This window comes from Caloenas nicobarica, chromosome 17 (assembly GCF_036013445.1).
Source record: "Caloenas nicobarica isolate bCalNic1 chromosome 17, bCalNic1.hap1, whole genome shotgun sequence".
Lineage (NCBI taxonomy): Eukaryota > Metazoa > Chordata > Aves > Columbiformes > Columbidae > Caloenas > Caloenas nicobarica.
In genome coordinates, this window is record NC_088261.1 from 655499 (window position 1) to 672140 (window position 16642).

Consider the following 16642-nt stretch of genomic DNA (forward strand, 5'->3'; position numbering starts at 1 on the left):
CTGATGCAATAATAGATTTTCAGATCTCTGTGCACGGCACTTGGCTGTCAGGGCTCCTTCTGCCAGTCCCACGCTCCAGGTTTCTTGGGTTCGGTTTTGTTTTGCAGATATTTTGTGCTGGCAACTTGCAATATGTTTATCTGGCCTGATAGAGCAGAACCCAGGACGAGAAGACCAACAGAAATGGATTCGCTGGATGGGCCACTTTTCTTTGTTAGTTTGTTCCTGAACTGACCACGTTTTAGTGTGGGAGTCAGTGGCTAGAAAAGGGATAAAAGTGTGTGTGGGATCTTCCAAAGTGCGGGTTTGACGTCTTTTTGTCCTCTGGGGGAACAGATGGCTCTAGTCTGGTCCAGGACCACTGTTTACTCCAGGAGATCGGTGTGCATGAGCTGTGTTGCAGTGAGATGTGCTCCAAGGAGCAGCCCCAGTTCCCCTGCCAGCCGGGTTTGGGGGTCAGTGCTGGCTCTGCCTGCCCGGGCGCTGCTCGGGATGTGTTTCATTGCTGACCGAGTGTTGCGGTCCTTGCACCATGCTGTGTGTAGTGCTGCTATTAACCATCTCTTTTCCATCTTCCTCTCTAAAACCAAATCCTCCGCGGTCCTTCACGCAGGCACAATTCGCGCTGTAGCCAGCGGCCGTTCCTGGGGCAGGACGGGAGGACGGTCCCTGCAGGACCTGCCCAGAGACCGTGGAGGTGCAGCTGTTGGGAGGATGAGGACGAGGAGGAGGAGGTAAGGTGGGGCTGAGCACCCTCACGGTCTGGCCGCCTCTGGCTGCTTGTGGGTCGAGATCTTCCGTATCCAGCCGTGGTGAAGGTTTTTTAAGAAAACTTGCCCGTTCTGGACCATTGTGTGATGGTTGGAACGGTGCTGGAGGCAGGAGTGAGTGCTGCGGAGCTGAGCGCGGTTGTGCCTTCTGAGCAGAGCGGCTGAGAATTGCACTGAATCTCTTGATAAAGCCCTGGGTTGCTCTCTATTTAACACTTTTTTTTTTTCTTGTATCCTTGATTCCAGGAAGCTCTTGCCCATGTTGCTAGCACAGTTACTGTAGCAGAATGGACAAACCTTTAAGAATTCTTTATCCTTAAACCACATTTAAACATGTCACTTCTAGTGCATCATTAGTGCTGCGGGGAAGCAGAATCGACGGGGCTTTATCATCTCCTTGTACATGCTGGTGCCTTCCCAAGGATGTTTTGTGTATCAGTATTTCAGAGATCAGTGTTGGGTATAAGAACAGTTGTTCCTCATCAGAAACTCTTGAAAATTGAATATTTGCAACAATGTCAACTCCCTTCTTAGGGGAAACTGCGTGGCTTTGCCTTCTGTAGCTGTGTTAGGAGGGGAGGAAGCATCTTTCTGCCTTTCTTTACTGTTCCAACACATGAAATACCAGATTTGAGGCAGGAAGCCTCATTTCTAGTGCAGAGTGGCTGAGCTGGCTGCAGAAGCCCGGTGTGGGAAATGGGGCCGGCACTGGTGCTGGCGGGATCCGCCGTGCCGGTGCCGCTCCGTGTGCCGGCGCTGGCGGGATCCCCCGTGCCAGTGCCGCTCCGTGTGCCGGCGCTGGCGGGAGCTGCGGATCAGCTGGTGCAGGTCATTCTGCTCCTGCCACGTGTGGTTTTGCGTGGCAGCTCATTTCTGCACCAATGAGCCCACTCCCGCCTTAGCGCCGTCGGCTGCTCATCCCGAGCCGCCCCGGCAGCCGGCGGGGACCAGACACGCTGCTCCGCGGTTTCCGCGGTACAAGGTGCAGGGGATGGAGAGGAGTTCCCGTTTTACCCAACACGGGGGAGTAAGCTTTCCCGTGGGTTATTGAACGGCCGTTACGGGCCGGTGCTGCTGCCGAGCTCCTCATCCCTTGCTCCCGGTGGCTCAAAGGTGCCGGTGTCCCCCGGCTCTTGTGCGAGTCCCGCAGCTCCGGGGTCCTCTGCCCTGCGCGGTGCCGTTATGTCCCAGTCTGTCACTGGAGCTCAGCTCCACTTGACCGCTGTGTCCCTTGGGGCCGGCCTGGGGCTCATCTGCCTTCTCCACAGCCACCGGAGATGGTTCTTTGGGGGTTTTTTGTTTGTTTTTCAGTCAGCAAACTTCTCTCTGTTCTGTGGGGAAAAGAGCAAACCGCAGCCCTGCTTTCCCCGCATCCGTCATTCCTGCTCAGAAACCTGGGGTTTACGCTCATGCTCGCAGAAATCATGTTCAGTACTGTATAACAAGGGGCACTTTAGAAATGTCTCTCCTCCTTTGATATATGTGTTTTCCCTATGGAGAAAGCTATATATAAATATATATATGTACACTTTGGGATTCAGAAGATCTAATTTGTCCCCCAAAAAATCAATAAATATGAAGTTTACAAGAAATCTCTTCTGTTGTTGAATAATAGTAGTTATTGGTAACCGTGGGTGTGGGTGAGACTGGGCCGCTCCTGCCCCGTGCTGCCCGGCTGGAGCCGCTGCCGCCCTCCGCCGTCCTCCGGTCGCTCGGGATCTAAACCCCATCGGGTGGGGAGGCCGAGGGAGATGGAAGAGTTTAGAAAAGGCAGACGTGACCAAAAGTCGTTATAACCATGTTTTGCACGGTAGCAGGTGGACAAGCAGTAGGCATTTTTGAATTCCCAACTCGTGAGCCAGGTTTTAAAGCCCTGCTGAGGGTTACGCTCCTGTCCTAGTGCAGGGTGAGGGGTTGTCTTGCTAGAGAAACCTTGGTGTCATTCAGAGTAAAACAGCCTCAGTTGTGCCAGCGGGGCTGGGGACACGGTGACTTGGCCGGGGCACCGTGGTGGCAGCTGCCAAGGGCCACGTCTGCAGGTTTTGACTTGCACGTCTCAGGCAAAACCCGCGCTGGTCTCAGGAGAGGCTGAGCAGAGAGCTGGGGATGCTGGGGATGCTGGTGCTGCCCGTGCGGGGATGCTGGTGCTGCCCGTGTGGGGATGCTGGTGCTGCCCGTGCGGGGATGCTGGTGCTGCCCTGGGGTCATGCAGAGCCGCTCCCAGCCCGGCTCCCAACGGTGAAGGGTCGTGCAAACTGCGTCCTGTAAAACAACTCACTTTGGTTTGAGTCTGAGCTGGGCCGCTGCCTTCAGCCTTCCTGTCCAGCAAGGCCACTTTCTGCTGCCATTTGGTTTGCAAAGAGCGTGAGGGACGGACACGGAGCAGCGGCCGAGGCACCGGCGGCTGTTTCACCAGCCCCAAGGTTGAGCGGTTTGGATGAGTTCGAGAGCTGACTTGTGTGTCCTCTCTGCAGGGGCTTCTGCTCTTTTAAAATACACAATCTGGGTAGGAAACGCACCCCAAGTAATTGGCATTCAGCACGTTACCGTGCGAGTCCAATGACTGGCCAGGCTGCTGCCTGCTGCGTTGGACTATTTGTCTCTTTTTCTTTGTTTTGATTAAAAGTGGCCTTCTGTAGCAAAAGAATAAAAGAAACAAAAAAAACGTGAAATGCCTTCGAGTGGTTTAGGTGGAGGTGAGACTTGCTGCTTGTGTTGGTGTGGTCGTCCGTCTGCACGCTCGTTTATAGACGTATAGACATTCAATGCAAGACTTGATCGTGTCTCCGGTTTTTGTATATAGCCTGTGTCTCTTTTGGGCTGATTCGCATCCTGAATGGACTTTTTGCATTAAAAAAAAGAAGTGTGGCAATTGTTGCGGTTGTGTGGGGACGGGGTGTTCGGAGACGTCCGGTGTGCCGGGGAGGCCCGGGGGGGCGGGCTGCCCGGTGGCGCTGCAGCCGGGGCTGGTTCGGCCCTTCGCTTTGGGGCTGCGTATCGAGCACCCCAGCAGGTGAACGGTGTGGGGCAGGTGAATCAGCTGAGCTCAGCTCACCTGAGCACCGTGCCGGCTCTGTCCGGTGACTTTTAGGCACTTGCTGAAGGTTAATGATCTGAGACTTTGCGTCTGGTTTTTCTTGAGTGAACGGTTATTCGTTTCAGTCATTTTAATTCTAAAAGACATTGGAATGAGGAAGGAAAAACTCATACTTCCGGCCTGTTTTCCACCCCTTGCTATCATTTTGAACAGATTAAGGTTGATTATAACTATTTCTAGATCTTTTTCTTCCTTAGTCAAATGTCAGTTAGGAACAGATGTTTAGAGTTAAAGAAAATAGGCTGTGGATAGGGTCAGTCACGGCATCTTTCCCTTCCTGTGATATCAAGCTTAAAAATACTAACCTAGAACTTGAATTATCAGAATACTGGCACGAGCACAGCGTTGGACGCGTGCAGCTTTGCACGTTGTGTTTGGCTGTTTCCAGTGAACTGGAGTGTGCGGGACCCGGCTCCAGGACACGGAGCCCTCCGGGCTCGGGCTGGGACGGGCGCTCCCCGGGCCGCTCCCGGCCCAGCCGTCCCGGTCCGCACGCCTTATGGATTTGCCTTAATCTGATCCAGAAGGGTGTTTCTTCGCGGAGTGGGAAGCATTAATTGAATTCACCCAACGATCTGTTTGCCTCTGGCCGAGCGCCAGCCCAGGCCCCGCTGGGCGAGGGGCGTCCCGTCCCCGCTGCCCGTGTCCCTCACGCCCCCCGGCGAGAAGCGTCGCCCTCCGTCCTGGCCGCGCTGCCGGCGTTGGGCGCGTTTCCCTGGGGGTGCTGGTTGTGAGCGCAGAGTTGCTGCCCCGAGGTCCCTTTGCCCGTGGCAGGAAAGCGCCGGCACGGCCTCCGCCGGGCGAGCGCCGCCCGTGTTTACAGCGAGGACGCGTCACTGTGTTACCAATTTGTTGAAATAGTAAATATCGAAAAACCTAGACTGTAAAGATTTTTATGTGTTTGGATACATCTGCTGTGTGAAAAAACAACTAATTTTGTACATATTGTATTTTTACTATTCGGCTGTACTATACTGGCTCTTCATGTTCCAGAATTTAGGTATCCAACACGAATAATATCCATGTAATAAGCGCTTGCCTGAAATAAATATCACACTGAAATAAACATGCACTGAAATCTGAAACGGGATTCTGCATTTTCCTGCCTGTGCTTCGCATGCAGATATTTCGCGTTTGTCCTTTTCCAGCGACCAGAGCGACGCTTCTCTGCACGCGTGGCCGCGGCCGCCCCTGCGGACACGGAGCCAGCGCGGGCCGGGCCCGTCCGGGACGAGCCGCCGCCGCTCCGTGCGCGTCTGACCGGGCGTCGGGTGTTGGGAGGGGGATTGCAGGGCACAGGCCTGCGCGGCGAGGAATTGGAAATACAGCCTGGGTGAACCTTCTTCAGCTAACGTGGACTCGAATGCTCTCTCCTGCAGACAATGACGGAATCTCGGGGTTTCCTGGCCCCCGGTACGCGGAGCCTGGTAAGGCGGAGCGGGGGTGAGTCAAACCTTGCTGGCAGCTGTGGGGGCAGCGGGACCCCCGGGCAGGGCCGGGGAGGGAATCGCCCTCAGCTGTGACTGGCCTGGGCTGTCCCCAGGTGCCTCACATCACAGGGGCTGGAGGGAACTGGAACTGCTGGGAGCTGCGGCAGCCGGGGCTCCGCGGGGGCTCCTCCAGCACGGCCCGTGAGCGCGGGGGCGACACTGGGCGGGGGCCGGGGGAGCTCGGGGGGAGCCCAGGGGGCCCAGGGGGAGCTCAGGGGGCTCGGGGGGAGCTCGGGGGGCTGGGGGAGCTCAGGGGGAGCTCGGGAGAGCTCAGGGGGAGCTCAGGGGGCCCAGGGGGAGCTCGGGGGGCTCGGGGTGAGCTCGGGGGGCTGGGGGAGCTCAGGGGGAGCTCGGGAGAGCTCAGGGGGAGCTCAGGGGGCCCAGGGGGGGCTCAGGGGGCCCAGGGGGAGCTCAGGGGGAGCTCAGGGGGCTCAGGGGGAGCTCGGGGGGCCCAGGGGGAGCTCAGGGGGAGCTCAGGGGGCTCAGGGGGAGCTCAGGGGGCCCAGGGGGAGCTCGGGGGGCTGGGGGAGCTCGGGGGAGCTCAGGGGGCTCACGGGGGCTCAGCAGCTGCCGGGCTCAGCCAGTGCTTCAGAGCCACCACGGCTGTAGCTGGGAAGGGATTCGGGCTGTTTTCTCTCCCCATGGTGTCCGGGTCAAGGCTGAGGCCGTGATTTGCCGCGATTTGTTGCAATTTGCTGCGTTGCTGCTGCAATTTTTAACGTGTTTTGTGTCGGTTCCTGGTGGAGATGCCACCACTGCCCTGGTCCCTCCCAAACTTGCTCAGTTTTTGCCCCATTTGATTTCCGAGCGCTAACAAAGCCCTTTTGCTGAAACATTGCTGCGTTCTCAGCCTTCCCTGCAGCCCCGGCAGGTGCCTGGTTGGGTTTGGTTGATTGGAGGCTTTTACACAGCCCGGGTGGTCCAACAAGTTGGTGTCTGTGGTGTGGAAAAGGCCCGGCCGGTGCTGTTCGTCTGAGCGTCTGTTCTCTGGCCTCTGGTGAAACTTTACGGTGGATCTGGATGAACCATGTTCTGAGGGGGGAACCGGTGGCTTCGAGGCCGAAGCAGCGAAGGCAGCTGGAGTGAAACGCTGCTGGGGACGAGCTGCTGCGGCGCGGCTGAGCTGCGGGCACCGGAGCGGAGGCGCCTCTGACGGGAACCGTCGCGTTCTGCCGCCCTCGGCCGTTATTTTGGCTCCTCCGCCCCCATCAGAGGTTGCTGGTTGTACCGTTTAACAGCCCATAAGCTGCTCCAGGTTTTAGCAAACTTGGATGGATGGATTTTGGGGGCACTTTGCAGCCAAGACACAGAAAGCACATTTTACTGAGACTGTTGTGCAGTGGAAGTGCAATGTGGCCTTTAAGTTGCAAAGTAGAACTTTGGTTCTAGTGGTAGTGGTAGAACTTGTGTTTGACCAGAGGAAAAAAACCCAAGTGTGATTGATGCAGGTCTGGTAAGGCTGTTAAAAATGTCATTGAACTATAGCAAATGTTGGTCCAAGCATGAATCAAAAAAAAAAAATTCCAAACAACGAATGTGACCTGGAGTGTGTGCACGTGCCCCCTCTGGTAGCGACCTGTCGGGTGAGGCGAAGCGGCCACTGGCTCGTCGCTGCACAGCTCAGAGCTGCGTGCGGGCACTACGGAGGCCAGGCTTTAGCAAGCCTGGTTCAAAGCTCAATAGGCGTGAAGCACTGCCTGCCAAACCCAGAGCTGTTTGTGTTCTTGCCTGGAGTTGGCGTTTTGGTTTGGTTTTATTATTATTTGGGAAACTGAGAAGCATTTCTAGGCGAGCTCCTGAAAATGGAAAGCAGGTCTTGGACGGGTGAGCGGGGAGCTGTGAGATGTGGTGCTGACCTGTGCGGGCACAGCTTGCTGAGTTGGGCAAAACCAGCGCCAGAGCGGAGGGAGAAGCTGGAACCTCAGCAGGTGCCGGCGCTGGCTGCGGTTACAGGAACGGGCAGGAAACGGAGGTTTCTGGTGGTTGGTTTTTGCAGTCGGGAGCAGCGGGACTGGTGGTGCTGGAGCTTCCCGGGCTGCAGGTCCTGCGGGGCTGAACCGCTGCTGCGCAGGGACCTGCGGCTCTGCGGACACTGTCTAAACAGCGACTTGAAAAGTTTCTGAGAATTTGCAAAGAGAATGCCGGGGGTGTGCGGTGCAATAAGGTCCTGTATAAAACCAGATCCGTGATCCCAGCTGTAGCCCCCACCTCTCCCTGCCCTCCCCAGGTCCCACCACGCAGAGCAGACGCAGGCAGAGGACACGGTGGCACGGGCAGGTTATTTAAGCCAATGTGTCATTGGCACACTTCATGAAGGGCTTATCCTCTTTTGTAAGGCTAGATACACGATTACCAGCTGTGAGGGGCAGGAGCCATGGCTGAGGGCAGAGCGGCATTTACCAGGTGGTTTTCAGTCGGTAGAACAGGGAAAAGCTCCCGTAACCCGCGGACCCACCGCCGGGCAGAGCTTTCCAGCAGAAACAGGGACGCGACGTCTGAAAACCGGGGAAATCCACGGCTGCAAAACCGGCCAGCAGCAACGCAACCGGAGCCGGGCCTGAGGCAGCAGCTCTGGTACGGGGCAGGTTTTTCAGAGGTTTGAAGGGGGACGGGGAGCGATGGAGGAGGGCGTCTCCTGGCAGCCCAGCTGCTCAGCTAGATTTAATGCTAGCTGTGGCACGATCAGCCTTAAAATTGCAGGATGAAACTTTATTTTTAAACACTTGCCGTGGGCCTGTGTCTGCTCCCACTCCTTCCCGGGGCAGCACCGGCAGCAGGGCTGGGGTGAGGATGGAACAAACCCGCCTGTCAGAGCCACCCAGGGACAGCAACAGCCCGTTGGTGACGACCCACTTATTTAAACACTGCCTAGTGCCATAGCCCAGCAACGCTCATCATAGAAACATTAATTACGTATCGCACCCTCTTCCCAGACAGCCCCGGCCTCAGGACTCCCAGTTCCATCTCTGAAATTAGCTTGGGGGGACAGAAAGCGCTTCCAAAGAGCTCCACAGGCTGCCTTGACGATAAGTATTTATTCATATGTTACATTTAAACATAAATAATTGAGCAATAAAGAGAATAGTCTGCTCCCAGCAAAAATAAATAAGTCCATACACGACATTCATAAAATACAATTAGACAGAACAGTATACCAAATACAACAAAATTTGCAGAGGTTTAATTTTTTTTTTTTTTTTTTTTTTTTTAAACAGTAGCGTTGTATAGTACATTCCCAACATACCAAAGAAAAATAGTGCAGTTTTATTTTTTACATCACTTTCTCAGGCTGTGTGAGTTGGAGGGTTTTCTCACTCGTCACTTGTTTAAAAAAAATACGATTTTGCTTTTCAGGTGCACAAAGAACCGCACACGCTGAGGCGTTCTCGAGCCCTCTCAGCAGCCGGAGCTGTGGTTGAAGTGCTGCTGAGCTGCTGGTCCTGCGCCGGGCGGGTGGGACGGGGCTGACGGCGGCACCTCCCGGTTGTGATTCCGGCGCCAGAACGGGGGTTCCTTCCAGCAGCCGCCTGCGCAGCACCGGCCTCGCAACGGGCGCGCTCGGCTGCTCCCACTCGTGTGTCGTGACCAGAGAACAACCGGCTCATCCGTTCAAGGTACCTGGTTTGGGGTTTTTTTGTTTTGGTTTGACTTTTGGGTTTTTTTTTAACCCTCCCTTCAAATTTTTAGACTTGTTGAAGGGAGGGCTTGGCTGTTGAGCTGAGAAGCACTTTGTGTGCATTTTTTCCCTTTTCAGACTATTATGTACCATTTTTAGTTTCCTGCAGTCATGAAGATTTAAGCACAGATGGTCTTTCTTGAACCAAATCTGGCATTTTCTTCAGTGCTCGAGCTCACGAGGCCCCTGAGGCAGCACCTGCCCGGAGCGCGGAGCAAACAGCCCATTGCCTGGGGTAACAGCACCAGAGTTACTGCAGCAAATCCCTCCTATCAGCACTGGAATCTTCAAACAGGATAGTTTTATTCCCTACACCCCTTTTCGCTATAAATCTGATTTTAAAAGCTCACATAAGTTGATGTAATTCATGTAAACTTCTCTGGTGCAGATGTCCCTGCCCATGGCGCGGTTGGGCTGGCTGAGCTGGGAAGGTCCCTTCAACCCAAACCACCTGTGAAAAGCATACAGAGCTGTTTTCTCTACAAGGTTCAATGGGAATAAAGCCGTGTAACCCTGTCTGAAGGCTAAAAAAACCAACCAAACGAAAAAGAAGAAACACAAAAATTCAGATTCGGAGTCATCGGGGTTGTTGTGTTTTTTGTTTTTGTGTGGGTTTTTTTTGTTGTTGGTTTGGTTTGGGTTTTTTTCCCAGATCACTGAGGTTGTGATGGCAAAGGTTGGAATTTGGAATACTTGAAGCGCTTGAACCAGGTCCCCAGGTTTCCTAGGAGCACAGGTCATGAGGATCCATGAAATCTGTGGCTACCCCTGTTTGCAAAACCCCGCTCCCTCCCTCACTGACAGAGCCACATTCACAGCGGGCAGCCTGGGAAGGCGGGTGGCACTCGGGTGACAGTTCTGTACAGCGCTGGGACAGCAGCAGGCGGGGTTGGGGCCACTCTGCGCGGGAGGGGCGGACACGGGTGCTGCTGCAGTTGCAGCGGCTTGGCCTGGCACTGCCGAGCGCTGGTGAGCAGCCGAGCGCCTGGTTGGTGTTTGCAGGATCCCCAGGAATCCCTCCCGGAGGAGCAGCGGGTGCAGGGAGCTGTGCGGGAGGAGACGCTGCGCTGGGACAGAAGCTGAACTTGAGGCTCTGCACAGACACAAAGAGCACGGGAGCTGCGGACTGGAGCTGGGAACTGGTTTCTGTGCACTGGACTGGTGTGAACCTCCACTCCACAGGCAAACCTCGTCCTCTGGGAGTATTTGCAGATTAAGTCTGCACAGCAAAAGGCAGGTGTGTCTGCGGTGTGTGGGCCATGGCACTCAGCAAAGGCTCTGATGGTTTTAGCTAGTGGAGCCAGATCTTCACTGCTCACATTAACCATGCCATTTAGTTTAAGGCCATTCTCCCAGCTGGTAACCTGGTAACCTTATTTACTTCACTTGCTGCTAAATACGAATCCAAATGTTTTAGCAACAGGAGCTCTACCCATTCTCTTCCATGCTCAAGGTGCAGACACTGAGTCCAGGCACGTGATCCTGCAAGGACCCGGCTCGACGTCCTGGCAGAGCACACGACATGCAGCCGGCTTGGAGGTGCAGTAAGTCGAAATAGAAATGTTCTAGTATGTCAAATCCCCCCTTTTAATATCTCAAATATGTAGATAGACCATCTTCTAGAGAGAGAAGTAAAAGAATGCAAAAAGATTTTGTCTAGAAATACAAAGTGAGTGTAACAAGGCCTATCAAACACAAACCTTATCTGGGGAAGGAAAAGTTCTGTTTTTAAAAGTCTGTTACAAATCTCTCAGATATTTGTTACATTACATGGAAGATGCAATTAAAACACCATTTTGAAGTTACAGTGCAAGAAATGCTCCATCCGACAGCTCACAGCGAGGCCCATGACGCCAGTCTGCTCTTTCTCACTTATTTTCAATCAGTGTCTGCACTTTGTAGACAAGGTCTCTTGCTATCCTCAGAATCTCCTCGGCATTATGATGCTCTGCCATTTCTAAAAGACACAGACAAACATTCTTAACTGTCAGCAGCAGGAACTTTTCTGCCCTAGCATTGATATTAATGTAGCATTAGCAGTAATGAATTGTTTGTGGTTGGTTTTTCTTTTTTTCGGGGCGGGGAGGCGTTTTGTTTGGTTTTGGTGAGTTTTGAGGGAAGCACTAATGTACAGTTTTAGAGTGGCTGAGGCAAAAAGAAAAAAATTTATGGCTCCTGCAACAGATAGCTGACAGCCACAGCATTGATAATTTAGTAAATTACTGTGATGACACAAAATTGTTCCCAAAGTTGTTAAAATATCCTAAGAGGGAGCACTTGTTCAGGACTGACTTGGATTCTGCAGGAGGAGAGCTACTCGCTTTGCAGATCACGCTGTGCTGGGGCAGCACACGCTGGCTCACGCTCTGCACCACCATTAACCACTGGAGAGCTTTGGGATGTTCTGCATCAACACTTGCTGATACATTTTGGCCTCGGCAGGGCCGAGCCCTGTAAGCAGAAATGACTGGTAATCTTAAAACCTGCAAGAGACTTTGCAAAAAATTACATTAAACTAAGAGCAAAGACTCACTGGCAAATCTTTTAAACAGAAATTCTGCATCTTGCTTTGTGGTAAAAGTTACCACTGACACCAAAAAACCACCACCTTCTGAGGTCCGTGTAGCTCTTAAAGCTGCTGTTCATGTGTGCCAAGGAACACGTGAAAGTCTGGGCTCTTCATTTCCAGGACAGGGTAAGAGATTCAGAGCTTCAAACGCCCAGGGGCTTGTCATGGCAGCAGGAACACGGCCCAGCCCAGACTGTGTCTGAGCCAGGGAGAAGGAGCAAACTCTTGTCACTGCTTTTTATCAAAACAGCTCTCTTAAAAAACTCTCTTACCATTAAAAAACTTGATGATATCAGTGAAGTCCATGTTGTTATCACGGATAATCTCTCGATAAACTTCCACAAGTGCTAAGGCAATGAAAAGGACAAAATGTTCTGAAGAGATGTGCTTTGCTGCCCAAATAACTTCCCACACTGTAAATACATCCTCGTACAACAATTCTGAATGGGAATAAACATTACAAGAGCATCTGATTATTCAAATTGACCATTTCCCCCGTCTAACTAATGTCTTACAGGCGTTATGCAGACACAAACAGTACTTGACTGCTCCCCTTTTCCTCTGCCCCTCTCCCCGAGCCAACACTTCTCGCTCATGCCAAGTATGGCATGAGAATTGGGTTTTCAGAAAAATTAAGAAAGAATGTAGGTGCAGTGGTGCAGACTTGACCCCAGGACGATGCCTAAACTGCAGTAACATGCGACAGCAGCACAGGTGGTTCACAGCCCATTTGTTCCAGGTGGGGCTACGTGACAGGCTACAAATGCAAATGTGTATCCAGGGCCCCCTTCCTGGCTTTGCAGTGGACATATCAGTGCTAAAACTCTGCTATTTTCAATTGGCAACAAAACACAGAGCTGTTCGCAGTTTTGCACAACTCTAAACTATAAGCACAGAACATTATTACCTCTTTTAAAGTCCAGCAGGAACCAGCGATAGCAGAAGTAAAAGTGAGTGTAATCTCCATTCTGGTGCATCAATTCAAAAAGCTCTGAGTCCAGAATCTAAAATGCAAAAACATCAGCTGTCAGCATCTTGTCTGAAAGCATCCAAGATCAAAGATGTTGGAGTCTGGTTCAGACTCCCCTGTGGAAAATCAGTTTGGGGCTGCATCAAACAGTTCTTGTCCTCCCCAGCTCCAAAGTACCAGATGACTGGGAACTCCAGTCACTGGAGTTCCTGCTCCTTCTGAGCCTCTGCCGCAGCCTCATCTTCTATCAAATAAGATTGAACAGACTCACTTGGATTAGGGAGCGCATGTTGGCGAAGTGTGTGTCCATAGCACCTCCGTTGGGGAAGTTCTGGCTCATCCTCTTCATCAGGTAGCTGAAGCAGCTGTAAGCCAGCTGATCTGCAGATGTAACGCAGAACGCTCAGTGTTGCTAATTCTGTGACTGCCATGAACCAAAACAACGTACTGCAGGGCAAGGGAAAAACAGGGTTTCCCCCTTTGCTGTTCCCTGACCCCATCACCGGTATTTCGATGAAACAGAGGCAGTACCTGACTCTGGACCATCGTTACTAGTTATGTTTCAAAAGAGTCCACCAGGGAGTTTTCAGCTTCAGCAACTGCAGGCACACAGCTGCTTTGAAAATTTAGTAAAATTCAATCTCAAAGTCAGCGAGTGAATAAGGAATCCCCAAGATACTAATGGTAGCCATTTCAACAACAGCCACACACAGAGAAAACACAAATCAAGAGCTGAAGGTTTGGTTTTCCTGGTGATTAGCCCTGGTTAATGCATACAACTTCTGAAACAGCATTTCTAAATAAAGACCTCCCTAAACACACCAACACGTTCCAAATGAAAACCTACCATTGTCAAGTATAACCATCAAAGGAGCCAGGAGGTCACACATGCCTTGAACATAACCGACTTCTAGGTGCTCCCAAACATAACTGCAGAGAGAACACACAAGAGATAACCGGATTAAAAACCCTCTTGCTGCACAGTGGCCTCAAAACTTTGTCTTGCCCCAACAATACAACTCCTTTTGGAAGCTTGTGTCTTGTTCTGCAGTGCTGTAAAAGGTAAAGGTAGAAGTCCAGAGAACTACAATTCAAATCTTCCAACACATTGGTATAAAATGACAGAAAAGCAGGAAACCAAAGCTAACGGTACATTTAGAGAACAGCTCAAGGTGACTGATAGCCTCTGTCCCTTGATGCAGAAACAGAATCTTCTCAAACCTGTATTCCAAACTCGGACCACCTGCCGTACCCATGCTCCCTAACCTACCATCCTGCCTGTTCCTCCTTCTTGCAGGCTTTTTAAGTTCATTAGTGAGAATTTCTATATAGACTATTATTTTCCTATTATTATAGTTCATAGATTATGACAGAAATGTGGAAAGTAGTTCAGCTTACAAGCTGTATTACCTGCACATGACATTTCGGAGTTTCTCCAGGTTATCGGCAGTAAAATACCAGTAATTCCGATCACATCTCTGGACATCTTTATCAATTCTGTGCAAATTTAAGGCAACAGTGTCCAGTAACTCTATCTAGAAAAGAAAGGGTTTAGTTAGATCTGCTGAGTTTAGAGCATTCCCAAGACTTGGAGCAGATTCACTCTGAGAATCAACAAACCAGAAATAGTATATTATACTTTGGACAGATGAGAGCATCAAAATACTTGATTACTGTCAACAATCCCAGGTAGAATGCACACACGTTCACTGGTAAATGTTCCAAGGCCGTCCTATTTCCAGAAGGTTATTTTTAGCTGAACAGCTTCAGCAGAGAGAGAAAGGCAAAACCTCAACTACTAATGTGTTGACAGCAACACTAATAGAGATGGTGGAGTCTTGAACCTAGATTGAAGTTGTAGTTCAATTTGGTTAAATGTGGGTTTTAGCTTGAATCAAACAACACTAAAGTCTTACAAGTGGTGTGTTGTCCACATCCCCACGCCTCTCCCAGCTCCCAGAAATTTTTAGCTGCTAGAACTGTACCACATTCTCCTTGCCCTCCCACTCAAAAAAAGACCCACATTTTTCTTGCTGTCATATTTCCAATCTAGCTCAAAATCCAGATGATAAGATTAGATGCAAAAAGTCATCGGTTATCATCCTACCACCTGTAGCTCTATTTTGGTACTGTCTCTCATTGAGTCCTATCGAAAAAAGTACAAGTCTTTGCTTGAAAAGCAGTGCTGTGCAGAGATGATGATACTGATGTTGTGACCTACTGTGTAGGATGCAGTGCAGACAGAAGCGACATCCATTAAATAGTCCGCCTGGGAACACAGCTGCTCTTCTGAGACAGAATCCTGAGACTGCAGCACCACCATCCTGGCTTTCTGCATACGCGCCACGTCTGGACCGGTCCTTTCCAAGTCAGCGCTGGTTTCTTCTTCAGCCCCGTCTTCAAAGGAGACGCTCTGCCCGTCATCAATGCTGGACAGGATGCCCGAGGCCACGGAGTAGTTCCTCGAGGACGGCAGCCCTGAGTCGGGGGAGTCAAACTCCACGGACTGTTGCTCTACGGCAGCTGCTGCCGCTGGCGTGTCAGCGGACACCACGGTGAAACCGGGGTCATCCCGACCTTTGGAGTCCCGCTCCGCTGAGTCCGCTTCGTCTACAGATATGAAGACCTGGGGGTGGGCCAGGGAGAGAAGATTCGGATGAAGCAGGAGAGAATAGAGAAGGAAGAAACATTAATGTAGCAAACAAATCTCCAACCACGAGAGAGAAATGACTACATACTGCAGTGAACAAGACCACTGATTAATACAGCTTCCCTGCATGCAAATAGTTGAGAGCTCCTCCCTCAGTCTTTATACTGAAACTGTAAGTCTAAAACAAATACTGATTTATGATCTCATATCCATCTCCTATGATGATGTCTCCTCCCCTCACAATCTTCAATTAGAAATACCTTGGAAAACAACAAAGCCTCCCCATCTGCAACACCAACACTAAAACCATCTGGTCATTGCAATATATCTTCGAAGAAGACCAACGAACCTCAGGCCTTCAACAATCCAGGTCAGCTATTGCTGTTTGAAGTCAAGACTGGCCTTCAAGTTCTTTTCACCATGCAGCCACTGTACCTGTTCACTTGCTAAAAACTCTTTACTGAACTATTTCAGGTTCTCCCTTGCCTTACTGAAATCAGTTAGTTGTTTGAAATCTGCATAAGTAGCGGATGCCCAGAGACACTTTTGGCACACACATGCCAGCTCTCCTGTCTAACAGTGTGAAAAGAAACCCCTTTCTTGGTTACACAAGTTACAAAGGAGTTAATTCAGTCTGCCTTTCTCATTCCTAGCATCTTGCCTTAGATCGACAAAGATCTCCTCTCCCAAAATAAAATCATGTCCAACCTGCCAATCAGGGACATGACAGGATCAAGAACATGCTTTAATAGCAGCGATCTTTTGCTCTGTGATGGATCTGAATAAAGGACCGATAAGCAAGAGATCTAGAGAGCTATTACTCTGCTGAGAGAAGGACCTTCTATAGTAGGTGAACCTTAGAGCCCCTTAGCAGGTCCTGCTGAAGAACAGTTCTGGACTCCCCCAAATACAGACCTGCTCTTGCTCTACCACGCAGGCACTACAGCTTCCAGCTCTGCACAGATTCAAGCAGCTCCAGCCCGACAGAGCTGTGCGAACCAAAGTCTCTGCAAACACCAAACCTCGTGTTCTGCCGGCACCGCGCGGGTGGCGGGACGGGAGCACCTACGTCATTGCTGATGGTGGAGTCCCGGTGAATCAGCCGCTGGACGTGGCTGTCGATGCTGCTGCCCGACGAAAACTTGGCCAGCGTGGCAGAATGTGATTCTTTCTCTCGCTGCTTTACAATGACCTCGCAGGCTTTCCACTCAGCCATGACCTTCTGATACCGGAGAGCAATGTCCTCATCCACCTGCAGACAGACAGGTCCTGAGATGGTCCTTCTCCTTGACAGCTAGCATTAAAAAATCAGCAGAAGCCAGGAGAGGGAGGTCTAAAGCAAGTGCAACGTCTCAGACCAAAAGCCTGCAGGATCCTGGAGCTCTTGCTAGAGCACACGTCGCTGTGACAGGGAAGCGCA

At 51.4% G+C, this 16642-nt stretch overlaps 1 protein-coding gene across 6 annotated transcripts in view; it reads right to left on the reverse strand.

Annotated features, from left to right (window-relative positions):
- Nucleotides 1-8447: 8447 nt before the first annotated feature.
- Nucleotides 8448-16642, reverse strand: part of SGSM2 (small G protein signaling modulator 2) — a 45037-nt gene continuing 36842 nt past the window's right edge. For 5 of the 6 annotated variants that reach the window (XM_065646958.1, XM_065646955.1, XM_065646957.1 and 2 more), the window contains 8 exons: nucleotides 16292-16474; nucleotides 14794-15198; nucleotides 13983-14107; nucleotides 13420-13502; nucleotides 12844-12953; nucleotides 12510-12606; nucleotides 11875-12042; nucleotides 8448-10990 (listed from right to left, as the gene is read on the reverse strand). In XM_065646958.1, coding sequence (XP_065503030.1) covers nucleotides 10902-10990; nucleotides 11875-12042; nucleotides 12510-12606; nucleotides 12844-12953; nucleotides 13420-13502; nucleotides 13983-14107; nucleotides 14794-15198; nucleotides 16292-16474 — 1260 coding nt within the window. In that variant the 3' untranslated portion in view covers nucleotides 8448-10901. The remainder of the gene's footprint in view (nucleotides 10991-11874; nucleotides 12043-12509; nucleotides 12607-12843; nucleotides 12954-13419; nucleotides 13503-13982; nucleotides 14108-14793; nucleotides 15199-16291; nucleotides 16475-16642) is intronic. The other variant, XM_065646956.1, reaches the window with a different exon arrangement.